The 18,865-nt window shown below is 43.2% G+C and overlaps 1 protein-coding gene across 1 annotated transcript in view; it reads left to right on the top strand.

The window, feature by feature from the left end:
- LOC120066130 (ceramide kinase-like) overlaps window positions 1-16,147 on the top strand; it is a 29,557-nt gene extending 13,410 nt beyond the window's left edge. The window contains exons 2-13 of the mRNA XM_039017269.1: window positions 6,707-6,841; window positions 6,969-7,091; window positions 7,263-7,388; window positions 8,059-8,125; window positions 8,711-8,856; window positions 10,335-10,409; window positions 11,003-11,155; window positions 11,278-11,383; window positions 11,539-11,624; window positions 11,744-11,949; window positions 12,103-12,314; window positions 13,735-16,147. Of these exons, the coding sequence (XP_038873197.1) occupies window positions 6,707-6,841; window positions 6,969-7,091; window positions 7,263-7,388; window positions 8,059-8,125; window positions 8,711-8,856; window positions 10,335-10,409; window positions 11,003-11,155; window positions 11,278-11,383; window positions 11,539-11,624; window positions 11,744-11,949; window positions 12,103-12,314; window positions 13,735-13,822 (1,523 nt within the window). The 3' untranslated portion in view covers window positions 13,823-16,147. The remainder of the gene's footprint in view (window positions 1-6,706; window positions 6,842-6,968; window positions 7,092-7,262; window positions 7,389-8,058; window positions 8,126-8,710; window positions 8,857-10,334; window positions 10,410-11,002; window positions 11,156-11,277; window positions 11,384-11,538; window positions 11,625-11,743; window positions 11,950-12,102; window positions 12,315-13,734) is intronic.
- The last annotated feature ends 2,718 nt before the right edge of the window (window positions 16,148-18,865 follow it).

Here is an 18,865-nt window from a genome sequence, read left to right as displayed (position 1 = left end):
CCACTCGTTACCTGTATTAATGGCACCTGTTTGAACTTGTTATCAGTATAAAAGACACCTGTCCACAACCTCAAACAGTCACACTCCAAATTCCACTATGGCCAAGACCAAAGAGCTGTCAAAGGACACCAGAAACAAAATTGTAGACCTGCACCAGGCTGGGAAGACTGAATCTGCAATAGTTAAGCAGTTTGGTTTGAAGAAATCAACTGTGGGAGCAATTATTAGGAAATGGAAGACATACAAGACCACTGATAATCTCCCTCGATCTGGGGCTCCACGCAAGATCTCACCCCGTGGGGTCAAAATGATCACAAGAACGGTGAGCAAAAATCCCAGAACCACACGGGGGGACCTAGTGAATGACCTGCAGAGAGCTGGGACCAAAGTAACAAAGCCTACCATCAGTAACACACTACGCCGCCAGGGACTCAAATCCTGCAGTGCCAGACATGTCCCCCTGCTTAAGCCAGTACATGTCCAGGCCCGTCTGAAGTTTGCTAGAGAGCATTTGGATGATCCAGAAGAAGATTGGGAGAATGTCATATGGTCAGATGAAACCAAAATAGAACTTTTTGGTAAAAACTCAGGAGGACAAAGAATGCTGAGTTGCATCCAAAGAACACCATACCTACTGTGAAGCATGGGGGTGGAAACATCATGCTTTGGGGCTGTTTTTCTGCAAAGGGACCAGGACGACTGATCCGTGTAAAGGAAAGAATGAATGGGGCCATGTATCGTGAGATTTTGAGTGAAAACCTCCTTCCATAAGCAAGGGCATTGAAGATGAAACGTGGCTGGGTCTTTCAGCATGACAATGATCCCAAACACACCGCCCGGGCAACGAAGGAGTGGCTTCGTAAGAAGCATTTCAAGGTCCTGGAGTGGCCAAGCCAGTCTCCAGATCTCAACCCCATAGAAAATCTTTGGAGGGAGTTGAAAGTCTGTGTTGCCCAGCAACAGCCCCAAAACATCACTGCTCTAGAGGAGATCTGCATGGAGGAATGGGCCAAAATACCAGCAACAGTGTGTGAAAACCTTGTGAAGACTTACAGAAAACGTTTGACCTCTGTCATTGCCAACAAAGGGTATATAACAAAGTATTGAGAAACTTTTGTTATTGACCAAATACTTATTTTCCACCATAATTTGCAAATAAATTCATTAAAAATCCTACAATGTGATTTTCTTGATTTTTTTTCTCATTTTGTCTGTCATAGTTGAAGTGTCCAGAAGTTCTATTTACAAAATAAGTTAAAAAATATATATATATATTTGGCCTAGTGTTTTATGTTATTGTCTTGCTGAAAGGTGAATTTGTCTTCCAGTGTCTATTGGAAAGCAGACTTAACCAGGTTTTCCACTAGGATACTGGCTGTGCTTAGCTTTATTTTGTTTATTTTTATCCAAGAAAACCTCCCTAATCCTTGCCAATGACAAGCATAGCCATAACATGATGCAACCACCACCATGCTTGAAAATATGAAGAGTTGTACTCAGTGGTGTGTTGTTGGATTTGCCCCAAACATAACACTTTGTATTTAGGACATATTTAATGTCTTTGCCACATTTTTTTGCAGTTTTACTTTAGTGCCATATTGCAAACAGGATGTGTGTTTTGGAATATGTTTATTCTGTACAGGCTTCCTTCTTTTCACTCTGTCATTTAGGTGAGTATTGTGGAGTAACTACAATGTTGTTGATCCATCCTCAGTGTTCTCCTATCACAGCCATTAAACTCTGTAACTGTTTAAACGTCACCATTGGCTTCATGGGGAAATCCCTGAGCGGTTTCCTTCCTACATTTACATTTACATTTAAGTCATTTAGCAGACGCTCTTATCCAGAGCGACTTACAAGTTGGTGCATTCACCTTATGATATCCAGTGGAACAACCACTTTACAATAGTGCATCTAACTCTTTTAAGGGGGGGGGGGGGGGTTAGAAGGATTGCTTTATCCTATCCTAGGTATTCCTTAAAGAGGTGGTGTTTCAGTTGTTTCCGGAAGGTGGTGATTGACTCCGCTGACCTGGCGTCGTGGGGGAGTTTGTTCCACCATTGGGGTGCCAGAGCAGCGAACAGTTTTGACTGGGCTGAGCGGGAGCTGTACTTCCTCAGAGGTAGGGAGGCGAGCAGGCCAGAGGTGGATGAACGCAGTGCCCTTGTTTGGGTGTAGGGCCTGATCAGAGCCTGAAGGTACGGAGGTGCCGTTCCCCTCACAGCTCCGTAGGCAAGCACCATGGTCTTGTAGCGGATGCGAGCTTCAACTGGAAGCCAGTGGAGAGAGCGGAGGAGCGGGGTGACGTGAGAGAACTTGGGAAGGTTGAACACCAGACGGGCTGCGGCGTTCTGGATGAGTTGTAGGGGTTTAATGGCACAGGCAGGGAGCCCAGCCAACAGCGAGTTGCAGTAGTCCAGACGGGAGATGACAAGTGCCTGGATTAGGACCTGCGCCGCTTCCTGTGTGAGGCAGGGTCGTACTCTGCGAATGTTGTAGAGCATGAACCTACAGGAACGGGTCACCGCCTTGATGTTCCTCTCTGGCAACTGAGTTAGGAAGCCTGCCTGTATCTTTGTAGTGACTGGGAGTATTGATACACCATCCAAAGTGTAATTAATAACTTCACCATGCTCAAAGGGATATTCAATGTCTGCTTTTTTTAACGATCTACCAATGGGTTCCCTTCTTTGTGCGGCATTGCAAAACCTTCCTTGTCTTTGTGGTTGAATCTGCTCGACTGAGGGACCTTACAATTATCTGTATGTGTGGGGTACAGAGATTAGGTAATCATTAAAATGTTAAACACTTATTGCACACAGAGTGAGTGCCTGCAACTTATTATTTGACTTATTAAGCACATTTCTACTCCTGAACTTATTTATTGGGCTTGCCATAAATACTTATTGACTCAAGACATTTCAGTTTTTCATTTTTAGTTCATTTGTAAAAATGTATAAACATAATTCCACTTTGACATTATGGAGTATTGTGTGTCACTGGCCTAGGCACAATCTCAATGGAATCCATTTTAAATTCAGCTTGTAACACAACAATGTGGAAAAAGTCAATGGATGTGTAAATGCTTTCTGGAGGCACCAGATCTGTGTAGAGATCGACTAGTAGCCTCCCTGTATCGTGTTAGTTCTTTGGATGCCTTCTATCTGCCATCTTACGTCTTGAGGCTGTCAAAGGTCTCTCCTTTTATTTCAGAATGGATGGGCTTTGGAGTCGAGCCTATTCATTTCAGGAGCTGTAAAAAGAGCATTCAATTCAGATATCTGGATGTTTCAAGGACATCACGCCTGAAAATGAGCAATCACAAAGAGCGTTATTGAAATGATCATCTTTCCAGATGAAGGGGAATGAAGTCTTTGAGAAAAATAACTTTTTTTCACAAAAGGCCTAAAGGGTAAATGCATTTCTACGCATTTCTCATAAGAATATTTTTTTACATTCTCTAGCTGAAAGGGATCGAATGACATACGACCTTATCTTGGAGTAGGATTGCTTAATCAAATGCTGGCTCCTTCCCTCGAACACACTACTGACTTCAGTAACAAAATCTGCTGCATCTTGGCCTCCAATGAATTCATTGTGGTGCCATTGTTGTGGTTTACTGAGGGAAAAACGCTTTCTTAACTTTGAACTCCCCTGGCTAAATTGTAAAGCAAGCTAATGCAGAATGTTCTTAAAGTTTTATTTAGCAAAAAAAAAATCCATATTCCAGGGTGGAAAATTTAAATATCAAGCGTTTGCTCATCTTGATGCAACCAACCACAATAACTCCACTGTTCCCCTTCCAGGTTTCTGTTTTCCTAAGTTTCTGCGCAGAGACAAAGGAGAGTCAGGTAGGAGCACTTACCACAATGTGGTCAAAGAATTGGGTGACGTGTTCGCTAGAGTGAGTAGTTTGAAGTACTTTTGCCAGCTGTATTTGATGGGGTTCCTCTAGATCAGATCAGATTTAGAAGACAGAAAAGTTGGCGAGATTAAATTAAAACCATTTGCTATGATTAGAGGTCTCCTGAATCAGGCTGGATTTTGAAGTTCAGCTTGACGAGTAGGACTTCAAAGTCATTGCAAAAAGGTCCCTTACATCCTATTTAGCCTATGTAGGCCTACATCAAATACAGTTAGCTGCTTGTGTAGTGGTGACTAGTGGTCCTAGCTGTAGTGGAGTGTGCTGTTATTTCTTGCCCTCAGCCAACAGTGGTGTTCCCACAGGGAATCACACACTCACATCATAAATGGCTCAGTACGTTCGCAACCTTGATAAGTATGTACAAAACGTGTGGTCAAGGAAGTCCTAGGGTGTGATGAACCACGTTCTCTGCAACACGTTTGTTTGAAAAAGGGGGAACCTTGTGGACATAAAATGTTCTCTGACCTAATTGGTTTGACCTGACCTGTTTTGTAAAAGGGATGGCACCCCTTCAACTTGGAGACATTGGATCTGGGGGGGGGGGTGTAAAATGTACGTGTTTTAATGCTCATGACTTAAAAATGATCAGGTGCTTTCCATCGTGTGTGTTTAACACCTACAATTTGCTGAGTCATCACAGTTGATGTATGGTTTTCATTTGGGCTCTCCGTACCTCCAGGAGAGCCATCTGTTGTTAACAACCTGTAGCAAACAGAACAATGACACTCCTGTGTCCTGTTGCCACTTTGCTTCATCATTAAATGTGAATAGGCTGTGCATTGCAACGTGACCAATGTGATACTTAGTGTCTCTCCGGCGTTACGTTACTGGCACCCTCACGGCCCGTGAACCACAGCAGTTAAATTTTAGAGGGAATTATCCTTTGTTCTTATAAAGCTCTGTCGCTCTCGTGCTAATATAAACTGATATTTACCATGTCATTCCACTTTTGTATTGCTCTTGCCTCCTGCTATTGTGTAGCATTTTCATCTCATTGTGCAACAGTGTGAGATTTCACTGAGGCTTTTGAACCCTCAGTGGGTAGGTTATGTAATTGAATGGGGCATCATCCCAGTGATTCATACGTACACTGCTGTGTGTCTAGGCCCAGACAGAAATGGTTCCCGTTGTTTCATTTTCATTAACACTGTTTTGGAAAACAGCTGAGGGATGGGGCTGGAGATATGGATGCAAAGACTGACCATCCATGAGATCAAAAGTATAGTTTAAACCATGTTTTGAAGCTATACAGTTTGTTTACAATTATATTGCTTACAAAAAGTTGAAAAAAAAGTTGAACTAAAGCTCATTAGTCACTTATACATTATATTCTTCAAGAAGTCCAAAAGTTGATTTACCAATCCCAGATTTCCCCATTTGAATTGCTTTCTGGTGGCTGTTTCCGAGCATGTTGTTATCGTTGGCCATCCGTCTGTGCTGTGTTTCTCAGTTAGGTCCTGGGAGACATTGTCAGGATTAGCACCATCAACCGAGTCTCTCTGAGGTAATCATTAACCAGATCAGTGTTATGCTCGTGACTTGAGTTTGTGCCAAGAAAAACCATTACACATAAAAAGTGACTGGAGTCATGCCCTTTCTCTTCAGTCTGTGTCTCAGCACCCTGGCCTGAATCCTAACTTGACACCTGTGCACGTGTCTCTTCCATGAATGTTGTATGACATTGGCTTCAGGATTTTTGAAGTCTCTCCATACTCAGTGTATTTTTAATTCTTCCTCACACTACAAACTCTCCAAAACCCCCTCTCCCTCCATGCCTCTTGTCACATAATCCGTGTCCTCAGGGCTGTGTGTAAAGGTACACGGATAGTGCCTCGCAGCCTGTTGAGCCAAGTCACTGCACCATCCCTCTCCTCTGTAGTAGCCTCTATTTACACTCCTCAGCCAATGGGTTTTTTGTCACTTCCGGCAACGGTAGACTTTCATCGAAGACTATATGACAATGTCATAGTAGTGACATGTCATAAACAGGTTGTGATAGCTGAAAAGTGACTTCATTGAGCACACAAACTGCATTCGATTTCAGCTAGTTGGGTTGTGGTATGCAGGCATAAATGAACTGTATTTTTATTATAATGCAACTCTTATGGCCTCTGTTGTGCCACAACAGGCCATTTTATGGATTGCATTAATGAATGATGAACATAGAAGTCACTCAGAGGTCATTAATGTTTCTGATTTCCTATAGAGCTGTTATAGAACTGAGCTGGGCAGTGGGCACAAAGTCAAATGAATGCAGACTCGGATCATGATAATGATGATGACTGCAGGAAAGGGCCGTAGGCTGGTAATAAGAGGCACCATTAATGTCGGCATTGTGCTAACTATGGTATTGTTTGGACTATAGTGAAAGATCTCATCTGCCTTCAAATAATCTCACCTGCTGTGTTATTATCCATCAAAAGCGTTTTCTATGATGGTCGTCAGACATACAAGACTAATGGCTCTTCCACTCCCTGCCTTCTCAGCCCAACACTAGCTCCACCCTAATGCTGAAATCAAACTGTTAATTAGTCCATTAAAGCTCCCATTTCAACCCATTCAACTTTATTAGAATAAAGCTATCCAAGCTGTAATTGATACAGCCTGACCAGTTTGTTTGGCTGGGATGGTAAAAAAAAAAAAAGTTTGAAAATAGATTATCCTAGCACACAGTTATCTGTCTGCGTGTGCTTTTCCCTTTCTCTAAGAATTTAATTTATAAAGGGTATATCACTGGTTCCTACCACGTTGTGACGGATTGATTTGGTGTGTGTTTAACAGGTAACAGTCACGGCGTGTCAGTGTCTGAGATCCTAGCAGTCAGGGAGCTCGATGTGGACAGCGGGACGAAAGATGACGGCAGGTGGCAGAAAATGCCTCAGAAATCGGCTGAGGCCTATCCATACGCATTCACAGGTAAGAATGTTGACGATCTTGAGCAATCTACAGATATTGGACTCAATATGGTAGATGATACTGCAAAGTAAATCTATGTTCTGTTAAGCCTCTCTCCCGTCACTGCCTTTGTGTCCCCCTGCCACAGTGTCCTATGTGGAGAGAGCGAGGCAGCACCGCTGGCGGTGTAGTGACGTCACCTTTCACTGTCTAGAGGGGGCACTGTGTCAGCAGTGGGTCCAGACCATCAGAGAGCAGCTCACAGCACTGAGTATGGCTGAGTATTACTGACTCTCTATTCAGTGTACACTGTTAGTCACTGAATATGATTTGTGAAGTCTAGTTGCAAGGCTAACTCAGAAATGAGTATGGGCCTCAGTCGGTACTGTTATGCCCTTCTCTCCGGAAAAACCAGTAACATCTTTCACTTGACTTTTTTCAGCCAGCAGACCCAAGCATTTGCTGGTGTACATCAACCCCTATGGGGGCAAGCAGCAAGGCGAGCGTATTTACGAGCAGAAAGTTGCCCCTCTCTTCACCCTTGCCTCCATCTCCACGCACGTGATTGGTGAGTTCCTGTCAACAACATTAAACATGCTTTAATAAAAGATGAGTCTTTATGGGCCCAAGTCACATTTCTCACTGTAGGCAAATGGGCACAAGCTCTCTCAGGCCGCACAGGATTGTGACATAATTTACCGCCGCCATCCATCACCCAAGTTCCTTAATGGATAGCATGATGGTCGATGAATACTGAATTACTTTACATTCGTTTTACTTCTCAGACTGGAGAACCACTGTGGACATCGTCATTTCATAGTCACAAATTATGACCAATTGTATTTTCAACAATATAGAAGCTTGGGTTGATATCAAGATATTAATAGTTGAGCATTTTTTAGAATATAAATCTAAAATGGGTACGAAATCATGAAAACAAACTATTCCTTTAGCTACACATTGTTATAATGGTTAGAGAAGGTACATGGCTGCTTGGGGCTAGAATTCTTTATGGAAAATGCTTATTCAATATATTGCTCCAAGCTAGTGAAGGATTACTCCCAAAGTACAAATTATGAAACCGTCAAGCGATATCGTCTAGTCGATTGTAAACCTGTTCAATGTATTGATTTAAAATCATAACTTTTCAAGTGTATCCCATCTACAGGAAGCACTTGAAAGAAAAATGTAAAGCATGCTGAGATGTCTAACGCCTTCCTTGTCGTTGGTTGTCATAGTTACAGAGCATGCCAATCATGCCAGGGACCACCTGAGGACAGAGGCTGAGTTGAAGCAATATGATGGGTGAGTCATGGATGGAGACATTTCCCAGCAAACCAAAATTGGTTCTGTGAATGTTCCCAGAACATTCATTAGGTTGCCACGAAAGGTTCTAATAACACAAAAACTGTCCAGTTGTGATGCTGATTATACAATGTTTGTATAAAAATATTTGGCTGATGTTGCAAGATCTTTCCCAGGAAACCTTTTGTTATTACGTTACCTGGAAACCTAATAAGAACATTAAGGGAACGTTCTGTGGTGGTTTTACATATGTTGTGCAAATATTACATTTTTTAACATTTTCTGAAATAAACTAAAACATTAGTTGAATGCTTTTGGGATGTTGTCATCCTAATGTTAAATAAAACCCTAACTAGATGTTCCCGGTTTGCGGGGTTCTCAATGTCCTTGTCGCTATAGTAATCAAAAGTCTGTTTGGGAAGCCCCTCTTTGTATTCTGGTTTTCAGCCCAAACGTCAGTCATATTCAGAGTTGAACTAAAAACCATCCCAGGCCCAGTATATTCTTCCTCTCAAACAGCAAACAAAAACATTAGTGCTGTTGTTTTGACCTCTGTGTGCAACCTGACCTTTGACCTCTATGCAGAGTGGTGTGTGTGGGCGGGGACGGCATGTTCAGTGAAATGGTTCACGGCCTGGTCTCCCGGATCCAGAGGGACAACGGCGTGGACCAGAACAGCCCGGAGGAGAAGCTGGTACCCTGTACTCTGCGCATCGGCATTATACCCGCAGGTTAGAGCATACACACTCACCACTATTTTGACACAGCAATGGGCCGCCCCGCTCATTAGGCAGCAATAGACGGCTGCCTATGGTGGCAGATTGACAAGGGCAGCATTTTCTGAGCCAAACTGACCAAGACGCACCTACAACAACACATAAAACCTCACATAATTTTGCCCAAAAATGACAATTTCTCTCAACCAGTGGCATGTTGGCTTTTGAGGTGAGTGCTGATGCCGCCCTATGATAAGTAGTGCCCACTTTGTCAAAGGCAAGGACGCAAAATATTTATCTTGTCCTTTCGCAGCTAGCCTCTCCTGGGTGCTGTTGGAGAGATGGATCGCTGCGGCACTCCACCAAAATTCTGTCAAAAAAAGGATCTAACATAAATTATGTAGCGGATAATGTACGTGGCTTTTTCTGTAGCCTACAGGCTGGAGATAAAACGGGCTTACCACATGGATGGACATTCCATTGTGGGCTGACATGGTAAACAACGCCCCAATAAGCACTAACTGACGCCGACGTCTTTTTTTGTTGTTGGTCCGGCCTTCTATTTCTTTTGGTGTTTTACAAACTGTTAGCCTACCACATACATTTTATTTCAAGCGACACTAGGCCAGGGATAGGCAACAAATCCTCTGGGGTCTGATTGTGTCATACTTTTGCCCCGGGTAACACAACTGACACCAATAATCAACGAATCATAATCTTCAGTTTAGAATGCAATTAGTTTCATCAGCTGCGTTGACTGACTAGGGATGGGCGAAAAGTGACACCACTCCGGCCCCCGAGGACTGTAGTTAGTTGCCCATCCCTGTTGTAGGCTATACCTCAGTAAGCACAGAACGACGCTGACACCTTTTGGACTTCTTTTTTGTTGTTGTTGTTCAGTCCCGACCGGCCTTGATTTCCACGTCCATAGACTTTGATTTTTGGTTCAGATTTTGGCCTAAACATAGACGTCTATAAATTACATATTTTCAACTTTCATTCAGAACTGAAAATTATCCTGATTTCATTGTCTGTAAAATATGTATTTTCAATGCCCGGAAAATACCTATTTTCACCTTTTCATTCAGAATCGAAATTGAACTTACCTTCCACGTCTGGAAGAATACGTATTTTAGACATATTTTTAACGTCATTTTGCTTACTATGACTTCTTTCAGGGGCAGCAATTATTTTTGTCTCATCTAGGGCAGCAGAACGGCCAGGACCGGCCCTGGCAATGATTACGTCATAAGCTATCAATAGCTGATGTTGACAAGATGTCCCATCTTATCGTGTCACGGTTTATGAACTGACTGTGTCCGTTTACAAACTAATACGTCAACGATGAGTTCCATTTCATGTACACTACAGTATCTTATCTGTGTGCTGATTTCCACGTTCCACTGTTCTGTCTTGCATGCTCACACACGGCAGAGTATTTTTTTCTGTGTAGTCAGAAACATAAGGTACCGTTGTTTGTGTGTGTTATCCAGGTTCAACGGACTGCATCTGCTATGCAACTGTAGGCATCAACGACCCTGTGACCTCGGCCTTACACATCATAGTGGGTGAGTGCAGTTATCCACATTGAAATATTGGCAGGACTTCCCATTAAAATGCCTTTAAAAGGAAGTGTAACTAAAATGCTTACACTGCACCGATAAGTAGCATAAGCCACCTTTTATCACCGTTCCAGGTAATTCCCCAGGACTCTATTGTGCACAGAAATGTTTGTCACATTTGTTACTTCTATGCTAACCCTACCACACACTCAGCTGACCAACAAGTGACAGCAGGTGACCTACTTATTCTCATTTGAGATGAGAGGAAACTGCTGGAGGTGTGTGTAGGCGAATGAGCGGGTGTAGGCATGTATGTGAGTTTGAGTGCATGTGGGTGCGTTGTTCTGGTGTATCAGAGGCTGTTGGGAGGAGCTATAGGAGGACAGGCTCATTTACAATATGGAAACCACATGTTTGCCTTTGTTCCATTTATTCCATTCCAGCCATTACAATAAAGCTGGTCCTCCTATAACTCCTTCCACCAGTGTGTATGTTTTATAGTAAAAGTACACATCCGTCACACCTGTGTAGGACACTGTACTACACACATCTGTGGAGGATTACTCATACTAGAATTGGGGGGGGTGGTCTCTTCACAGGAGATGCCCAGCCAATGGACGTGTGCTCGGTCCATCACAACAACACATTCCTGAGGTACTCTGTGTCCCTGCTTGGGTACGGTTTCTATGGCGACGTGTTGGCAGACAGCGAAAGGAAACGATGGATGGGACCAGCCAGATACGACTTTTCAGGTAGGTCAGAAGAGTAGCTTTAACACTTAGGAAACTTCTAATACTGCTGGAAAATTGTAATACTGTTGCGGTAGACTGTTGCCATTGGTTGCTAATGATATTGTATGCTAATGTTTGTGCAGGTTTTAAGACGTTTCTCACACATCACTACTATGAAGGGACTGTGTCTTTTCTACCAGCAACTGACATATTGGGAACTCCACGAGACAAGACCAGGTGTAGAGCTGGGTAAGTACTACTGTACAAATGCAACCTGTCCAATAATATCCACAACCAATTGTGTAGTTTAGTATTATACCCACATGTTTGTCTATGTAAATATCATCTAGATTTGGCTAGCCAACTTCATTCTCCCCTGTCCTCACTCCATCACTGAGTTCCAGGTGCTTCATATGCCAACACAACGGACAACTGTATTCCGAGGATGCCCCAGAGATTTGCGAGACTGATCCAGATGTTTCAGACAGTGGTAAGTATTTCTGCCTGAACACCCATATGACCTCAAGCCCACACACCATGGGTCTCTACAAAAACCTACACTATGCATGTACTTCAAAAGCACCAACCTCTATTTCTGCTCTATCCCAGAATACAAAGGGGGGTGGCGGGTGATCAGAGGGAAGTTCCTGGCCATCAACGCGGCCAGTATGAGCTGTGCCTGTCCCCGAAGCCCCAAGGGCCTGTCCCCCGCTGCCCACCTCGCTGACGGCACCACCGACCTCATCCTCGTACGCAAGTGCTCCCGATTCAACTTCCTGCGCCACCTGCTACGCCACACCAGCAAATACGACCAGGTAACCACACTGGGTGGGGCTACTGCAATGATGTCATGTTTTTTATGGCTACTCCAACCCGGGTCCATAGGAATGTTTGCATGAGATGTGTTAACTCTTCAATTCCCTGTTTCAGGGAGTTGATTTTCTCACTTCTGGCTCTTTTCCCTTCAGTTTGACATGACCTTTGTAGAAGTGCACCGTGTGCGGCGCTTCCGCTTCACGCCGCGCTACTGCCAGAGTGACTCCGAGTTGGACCTGAGGGAGAATGGCAAGAGGCTCTTCAGCCAGATCTGCCGAGACCACCCGGCCTGCAGCTGTAGCCCTGCCTACAGCAGCTGGAACTGTGACGGCGAGATCCTCCCCCATGCTGCCATTGAAGTCGGGTGCGTCACCACTCCCTATAACCTGTTGTGGAAATATACAGTGCATTCGTAAACTATTCAAACCCCTTCACTTTTTCCACATTTTGTTACATTACAGCCATATTCTAAAATGGATAAAAAAAAAAAAAAATCAGCTCATAAATCGACACACAATACCCCATCATGACAAAGCAAAAACTGTTTTTTAGAAATGTTTGCAAATTCATGACAAATAAAAAAACTGAAATACCTTATTGACATAAGCACTCAGACCCTTTGCTATGAGACTCGAAATTGAGCTCAGGTGCATCCTGTTTCCATTTGTCATCCTTGAGATGTTTCTACAACTTGATTGGAGTTCACCTATGGTAAATTAATTTGACTGGAAATTATTTGGAAAGGCACACACCTGTCTATATAAGGTTCCACAGTTGACATTGCATGTCAGAGCAAAAACCAAGCCATGAGGTCGAAAGAATTGTCCGTAGAGCGCCGAGACCGTATTGTGTCGGGGGAAGGATGCCAAAAAATGTCTGCATCATTGAAGGTCCCCAAGAACACAGTGGCCTCCATCTTTCTTAAATGGAAGAAGTTTGGAACCACCAAGACTCGGCCAAATCACCAAGACCCGCCCAGCCAAACTGAGCAATTGGGGGAGAAGGGCCTTGGTCAGGGAGGTGACCAATAACCTGATGGTCACTCTGACAGAGCTCCAGAGTTCCTCTGTGGAGATGGGAGAACCTTCCAGAAGGACAACAATCTCTGCAGCACTCCACCATTCATGCCTTTTATGGTAGAGTGGACAGACTGAAGCCACTCCTCAGTAAAAGGCACATGACCGCATGCTTGGAGTTTGCCAAAAGGCACCAGACCATGAGAAACAAGATTCTCTGGTCTGATGAAACCAAGATTGAACTCTGTGGCCTGAATGCCAAGCGTCAAGTTTGTAAGTAACCTGCCACCCTCCCTACGGTGAAGCATGGTGGTGGCAGAATCATGTTGTGGGGATTTCTTTCAGCGGCAGGGACTGGGAGACTAGCCAGGATCGAGGGAGAGATCCTTGATGAAAACCTGCTCCAGAGCGCTCAGGAGGTGCACCTTCCATTTGGACAACGACCCTAATCACACAGCCAAGATAACGCAGGAGTTGCTTCAGGACAAGCGTCTGCATGTCCCTGAGTGGCCCAGCCAGAGCCCGGACTTGAACCCGATCGAACATCTCTGGAGAGACCTGAAAATAGCCGTTTTTGCTTTGTCATTATTGGGTATTGTATGTAAATTAATGGGGGAACTATTTAATACATTTTAGAACAAGGCTGTAGCGTAAAAAAATGTGGGAAAAGTGAACGGGTCTGAATACTTTCCGAATACACTGTAACCCACTTCTGAAAGTGCAGTGCAGAAAGTCAACATTTGACTTCTTTGTCTTCTGCTCTTCCAGAGTGCACTGCCAGTTGATCAAGCTGTTTGCGCGAGGGATCGAAGAGCAGCCTGTGTTTGAGGACCTTCCCAACCCGTGTGCAGTATAGATCCCCCCCTCTGCTGCCCTACCCTATCAAAGTCACTGGAACAGTCCTACTGCATTTCAAAGGCTACTGCTGTCATATCCTTACCCCTGTACACTACCTTTTTCTGATATACTTTGAGGTCTTTCAGACATCTGTTTTCTGGGGCCATTTTTGTGTGTCTGCCACATTTTAGAGGTCACAAGTTCACAGGTCAAAGAGTACTGGTGATGGTACACCTACAGAGAGGTTCACTATCCACATCCTGAAGAAGAAATTATGAAAATACTAAGCGGTATTGAATGAAACTCTTTTCCGCTCTCCTTTTTCAATAGAGCGATGTTAACCTAGCAATTAACATGCTGTTCAACATTTATAGAACTCCTCTTTGCACGTTTTACAATGTATGCTGCTCCAAATTATGAATAACTGTTACAACGTTTTGTTTATTTAGTCATTTAGAGAAAACATTTAATTAGAGGATGTTTGAATTTTGCTAGCTGCTTGCACTTTTGTTTCAAATAGGCCGTATGCATTTTGACCTTATAAGCAATGCCTTGTTAGAAGTTATTTCACAGCACCTAAAAAGCATGAATTTGAATACATATGTGTTGATGATCGGATATTGGGTGAACCAGAGCACTCTCTAGGGCAGTGTTTCCCAACTCCAGTCCTCAAGTACCCCCAGCAGTACATTATTTTTATTGTGCCCCCGAACAAGCACAACTGATTCTACTTGTCAACTAATCATCAAGCCCTTGACAATTGAACCAGGGGCCTCATTTATCAACCTTGCATACATGTCTTACTTAGTTCTGAGGTACGTGGAGATTCTAGGATTTGTGTAACAAATGTATCAAACTGTCGCACGCAACATATACGCATGTTGTCATTGTTAAATCAGAGCCATACGATATTTGTGGGCTTGTAAACAAGCACTAAAACTTGACTTGAAAAACGCCCTCCATTCACATTTTATGATAACAAAAATTCCCAAATTTGCTGTATGATTTGAAGATGCTGGAGCTGGGCCAGGATAGTTTCTAAAATAAATCGCAATAGCACATTTGATCACATTTCTGTACATGTGTGTGCAGAATGTTTTTTAAAATATTTTGCAGTGACATATGCCTCCTATAGCGAGTGCCAAACACTGTCCACGCGTACTGCAAGATTGATTGTCCATTCGAAACATTTTAAAAGTAAATGCTACAGCCCACACTTCTATGCAAGAATCTAATTGTTGTTCAATATTTTGTTTATCAATAGAAGATAGAAACACAATCTCCTGCCTTGGTATATGCTCTGAGATGAATAGGCTATTATGTCTCGCTCCTGTCGCAAAGCAATACTGTGGCCTACCCATACTGTCATATAGGCTATCAGTCTATGGTTGGCTATTGAATGAGTGATGGATAAATGGTAGCCTAATAATTGTTGCGAAGCGGGAATAACCAGTCGTCAGAAAAGGAGAAATGTCCTGTAATATGATTTAGGTCTATATAATTAAAGTTAAATAAATATATTAGGCAACATGCTGCTATGCGATCTTCATACCAACGGCAAATGCATCTGTGTTATCGTTAGACCAAGGTTTTAATGTTTTTGTTCGCCTAACATTCTTAGAATTCCTGTGCATCAAACACCTCAATTTCTGCCAAAATAACAATATTTGCTTGCAATACCACTAGAAGTTGCATGGTTTGAGATTTGCGTGGAGCTATGCATGCTTTCAAGTTCAGAATTGGTAAATACCAATCTTTACGGAAAAACTGGCGGATGCAAGGTTTAGTCTTTTTTGTACGCATTTTGATAAATGAGGCCGCAGTTGTATTTGTCTGGGGCTACAACAAAAATGTGTGCTGTTGGGGGTACTCGAGAACAGGAGTTGGGAAACACTGCTCTAGGGGTACCCGATACCAGCCAGACTCTTACCTTAAAGGAGAAGTTCGATTTTTTTTTATATTTTTTTTTACAAACAAATCTGTATTTTGAATGTAAATGGCATGTTATAGAAGGGTCCAGACACTTTTTTTTTGTGCGATTTCACGTGTTTGTGAGAAACCCCAAACAGTGATTCTCTCCCTCATCCTCGTTGTGCAATACGGGTGCTCTGAAAGTAGAGTAAATGCTAAAAAAATGTCATCTTTTAAACGATAATGCTCTCAGTATAGTAATGCAGGTCTTTAGATATTGTACACATGTAATTGTGTCATTCCGAACTTTTCCGCAATGTTATATTCAGTTTTGTGAGACTAGAGTTTCCCATATCCAGTTGTTCCATTATCTATGTAGCCTGCTGCTAGAATGGACGGAGAGGTATCACTCCAGTCGCAACAAAATGGAATATAACGTTGCGAATAAAGTTCAGAATGACACAACTTCATGTGTACAATATTGGAATTTGGCTTCTAGGTCCCCTCGTTAAGGCCAGAAGTCACTAAAGCAGGTCTTAGTAACTGGTATCTGGGCCTTTGAGCCATAAAATTGGCCAATGGTGTCCTTAAGCGATTAAGGTGGTTCAAATGTGTAGTCTATTTAACCCCTCCTCTGGTGGTAGAGTTTCTGCCAATCTCCTAGAGGAACGTGTCCGTCTCCCCTCTATCCATATGTCTGTCTAATAAATCTTTAAAAATAGAAGTTGTTCACGTCATCTTTTGCATACAGCATTTCTCCACGCCTTGAACAGTTTTCAATTCTAAAGACCTCACTATACTGGGAGCTTTCTGGTTTCTAAAAGGTCTTATTTGGGTGTTTTTGGAGCATTTTTTCATGCTTTCTCAGAGCCCCTGTACTGCACAACAAGGATGAGGAAGTGAGTCGCTGGTTGGGGTAAAAAAAAAAAATGTCCTTTGATGTGACATTGAAACAAACCATCACCAAATCTAATGGTACACAAAATGTCCAGACTGGCAAGATTCACATGGGATGCTGAAAACTCAACAATGTAGCTCATCAACACAGTGTATGCACTAAAACGTGTGACTTGGTACCATAAAAATAGTAGCTTTAGGCACATTTTACCAAGCTATCTCTGCCATTTGCTGCATTGTCATTCCAGGTTTAGATTCCTTGATATCTGAGGTATAGCAGTTAAATGAAAATTCCACCCCTTAAACTATCTTTTGACATTTGTTTCATTAGTCCATTGTTGATATTGTCTCAATGTTTTGCATGTCAGCAATCACGTTTTCAAGATGTATAACTTTCAAAATACAGAAATACAGCCGATATGATGCATTTTGCATCAACTCATGCTGCATTTCAATCATATGATGCAAAATGCATCATACGGCTCGGCTGTATTTCGAAAGTTAAGATATCTAACTTGATTGCTGACATGCAAAACATTTTGTACTAATGAAGCAAATACTAAAAGATTGTTTTTGGGTGGAGTTTCCCAAAAAGGTTTCTGGTTCGAGTTAGTTGAGAAATCAGATCATTTTTTTCTTGAGCAAGGAACCATAATTTCCCCTGTAAGGCGCTCTGGATAAGAGCATCTGCTAAAATGACAAAAAATTGAAACTGCATACCATATAATCCTGTGCTGCACATACTATGCTGGGTGTCACTGCCCTCCGCACTGTCCCGCTGGTCTTGCTACTGCAGACTAGGAAAATTGTAGCAGTTGCTGAACATGAATATGCTGTGACAACAGTGACTAGCAAACACCACATGGCTGTTTTCCGCCCATCTGACCAAAATACGAGTCTCTACTGTATGCTACGGTGACGTAGCTTGGTTTAGACTCATTGTGCAGTGATTTTTACTTTGGCATCCTCATTTGTGAGGAATCTTGGCTGCATTCACAACTCCTTTCTGACCATGCACTCTCCTCTCTGAATTGTCCACCAGGCAGCCATCAGGCAGATGGTCGTCCATCCATCCAAGTTCCTTTTAGCTTTAGCTCGGCAGAACAGAATTACGCTGATTCATCATCCACTGTGACATACACCCCTCCACCAGCACTAGGCACCCATTCAGTTTGGTACACTTCCAGGCCCATTAGAAACTCTCTGTATCAGCGGGGCCACTCTTAATGCTGCATTCTTAATCTTGGAGGTGCCCCCCTCATTTATGCCGACCCGCTTTACATTATAGGAGTGCTGACTGTAGCAGAGTGCGGCTCCCCTATGGAGGGGAGAGCAGTGTGCGTGTGTCTGAGGCCATTACTCCACTAGAAATTGTGGGGCCCTAGCCGTCACCCCTAAGGAGTGTGTGTGTGGTGTCAATACAGCGCTGTGGGAAGTGCAGTGTAAACGCAGCCACAGCATGGCAGAGGAGGCTTCACGAGGCTCAGCATTGCGTAGCACCGATCAACTCTGTCTTGTAAGGGTTCTCAGTGCAAGAGTAATGACACCACACACACAGCACACTCTCGTTAGGTTACAACTGATATCCTGATTTATTGGTATGTTTTTACCAATAAAACCCTAAACAAGCGCACAACAGAAACCCCCTCTGTGATCTTGCAGGTTTCAAGATGTTACAGGTACGTAAACTCAGCAAAAAAAGAAACTATTTTCAGCAAACTTAACATGTGTAAATATTCGTATGAACATAAGATTTAACAACTGAGACAAACTGAACAAGTTCCACAGACATGTGACTAACAGAAATGGAATAATGTGTCCCTGAACAAAGGGGAGGGTAAAAATCAAAAGTAACAATCAGTATCTGGTGTGGCCACCAGCTGCATTAAGTACTGCAGTGCATCTCCTCCTCATGGACTGCACCAGATTTGCCAGTTCTTGCTGTGAGATGTTACCCCACTCTTCCACTAAGGCACCTGCAAGTTCCAGGACATTTCAGGGGGGAATGGCCCTAGCCCTCTCCCTCTGATCCAACAGGTCCCAGACGTGCTCAATGGGATTGAGATCCGGGCTCTTCGCTGGCGATGGCAGAACACGGACATTCCTGTCTTGCAGGAAATCACGCACAGAACGAGCAGTATGGCTGGTGACATTGTCATGTCAGGATGAGCCTGTAGGAAGGGTACCACATGAAGGAGGAAGATGTCTTCCCTGTAACGCACAGCGTTGAGATTGCCTGCAATGACGACAAGCT

The sequence above is a fragment of the Salvelinus namaycush genome, chromosome 21 (genome assembly GCF_016432855.1).
Source record: "Salvelinus namaycush isolate Seneca chromosome 21, SaNama_1.0, whole genome shotgun sequence".
NCBI lineage: Eukaryota > Metazoa > Chordata > Actinopteri > Salmoniformes > Salmonidae > Salvelinus > Salvelinus namaycush.
Note: the sequence above shows the minus strand (reverse complement) of the source record. Positions and strands in the feature narration are given on the sequence as shown.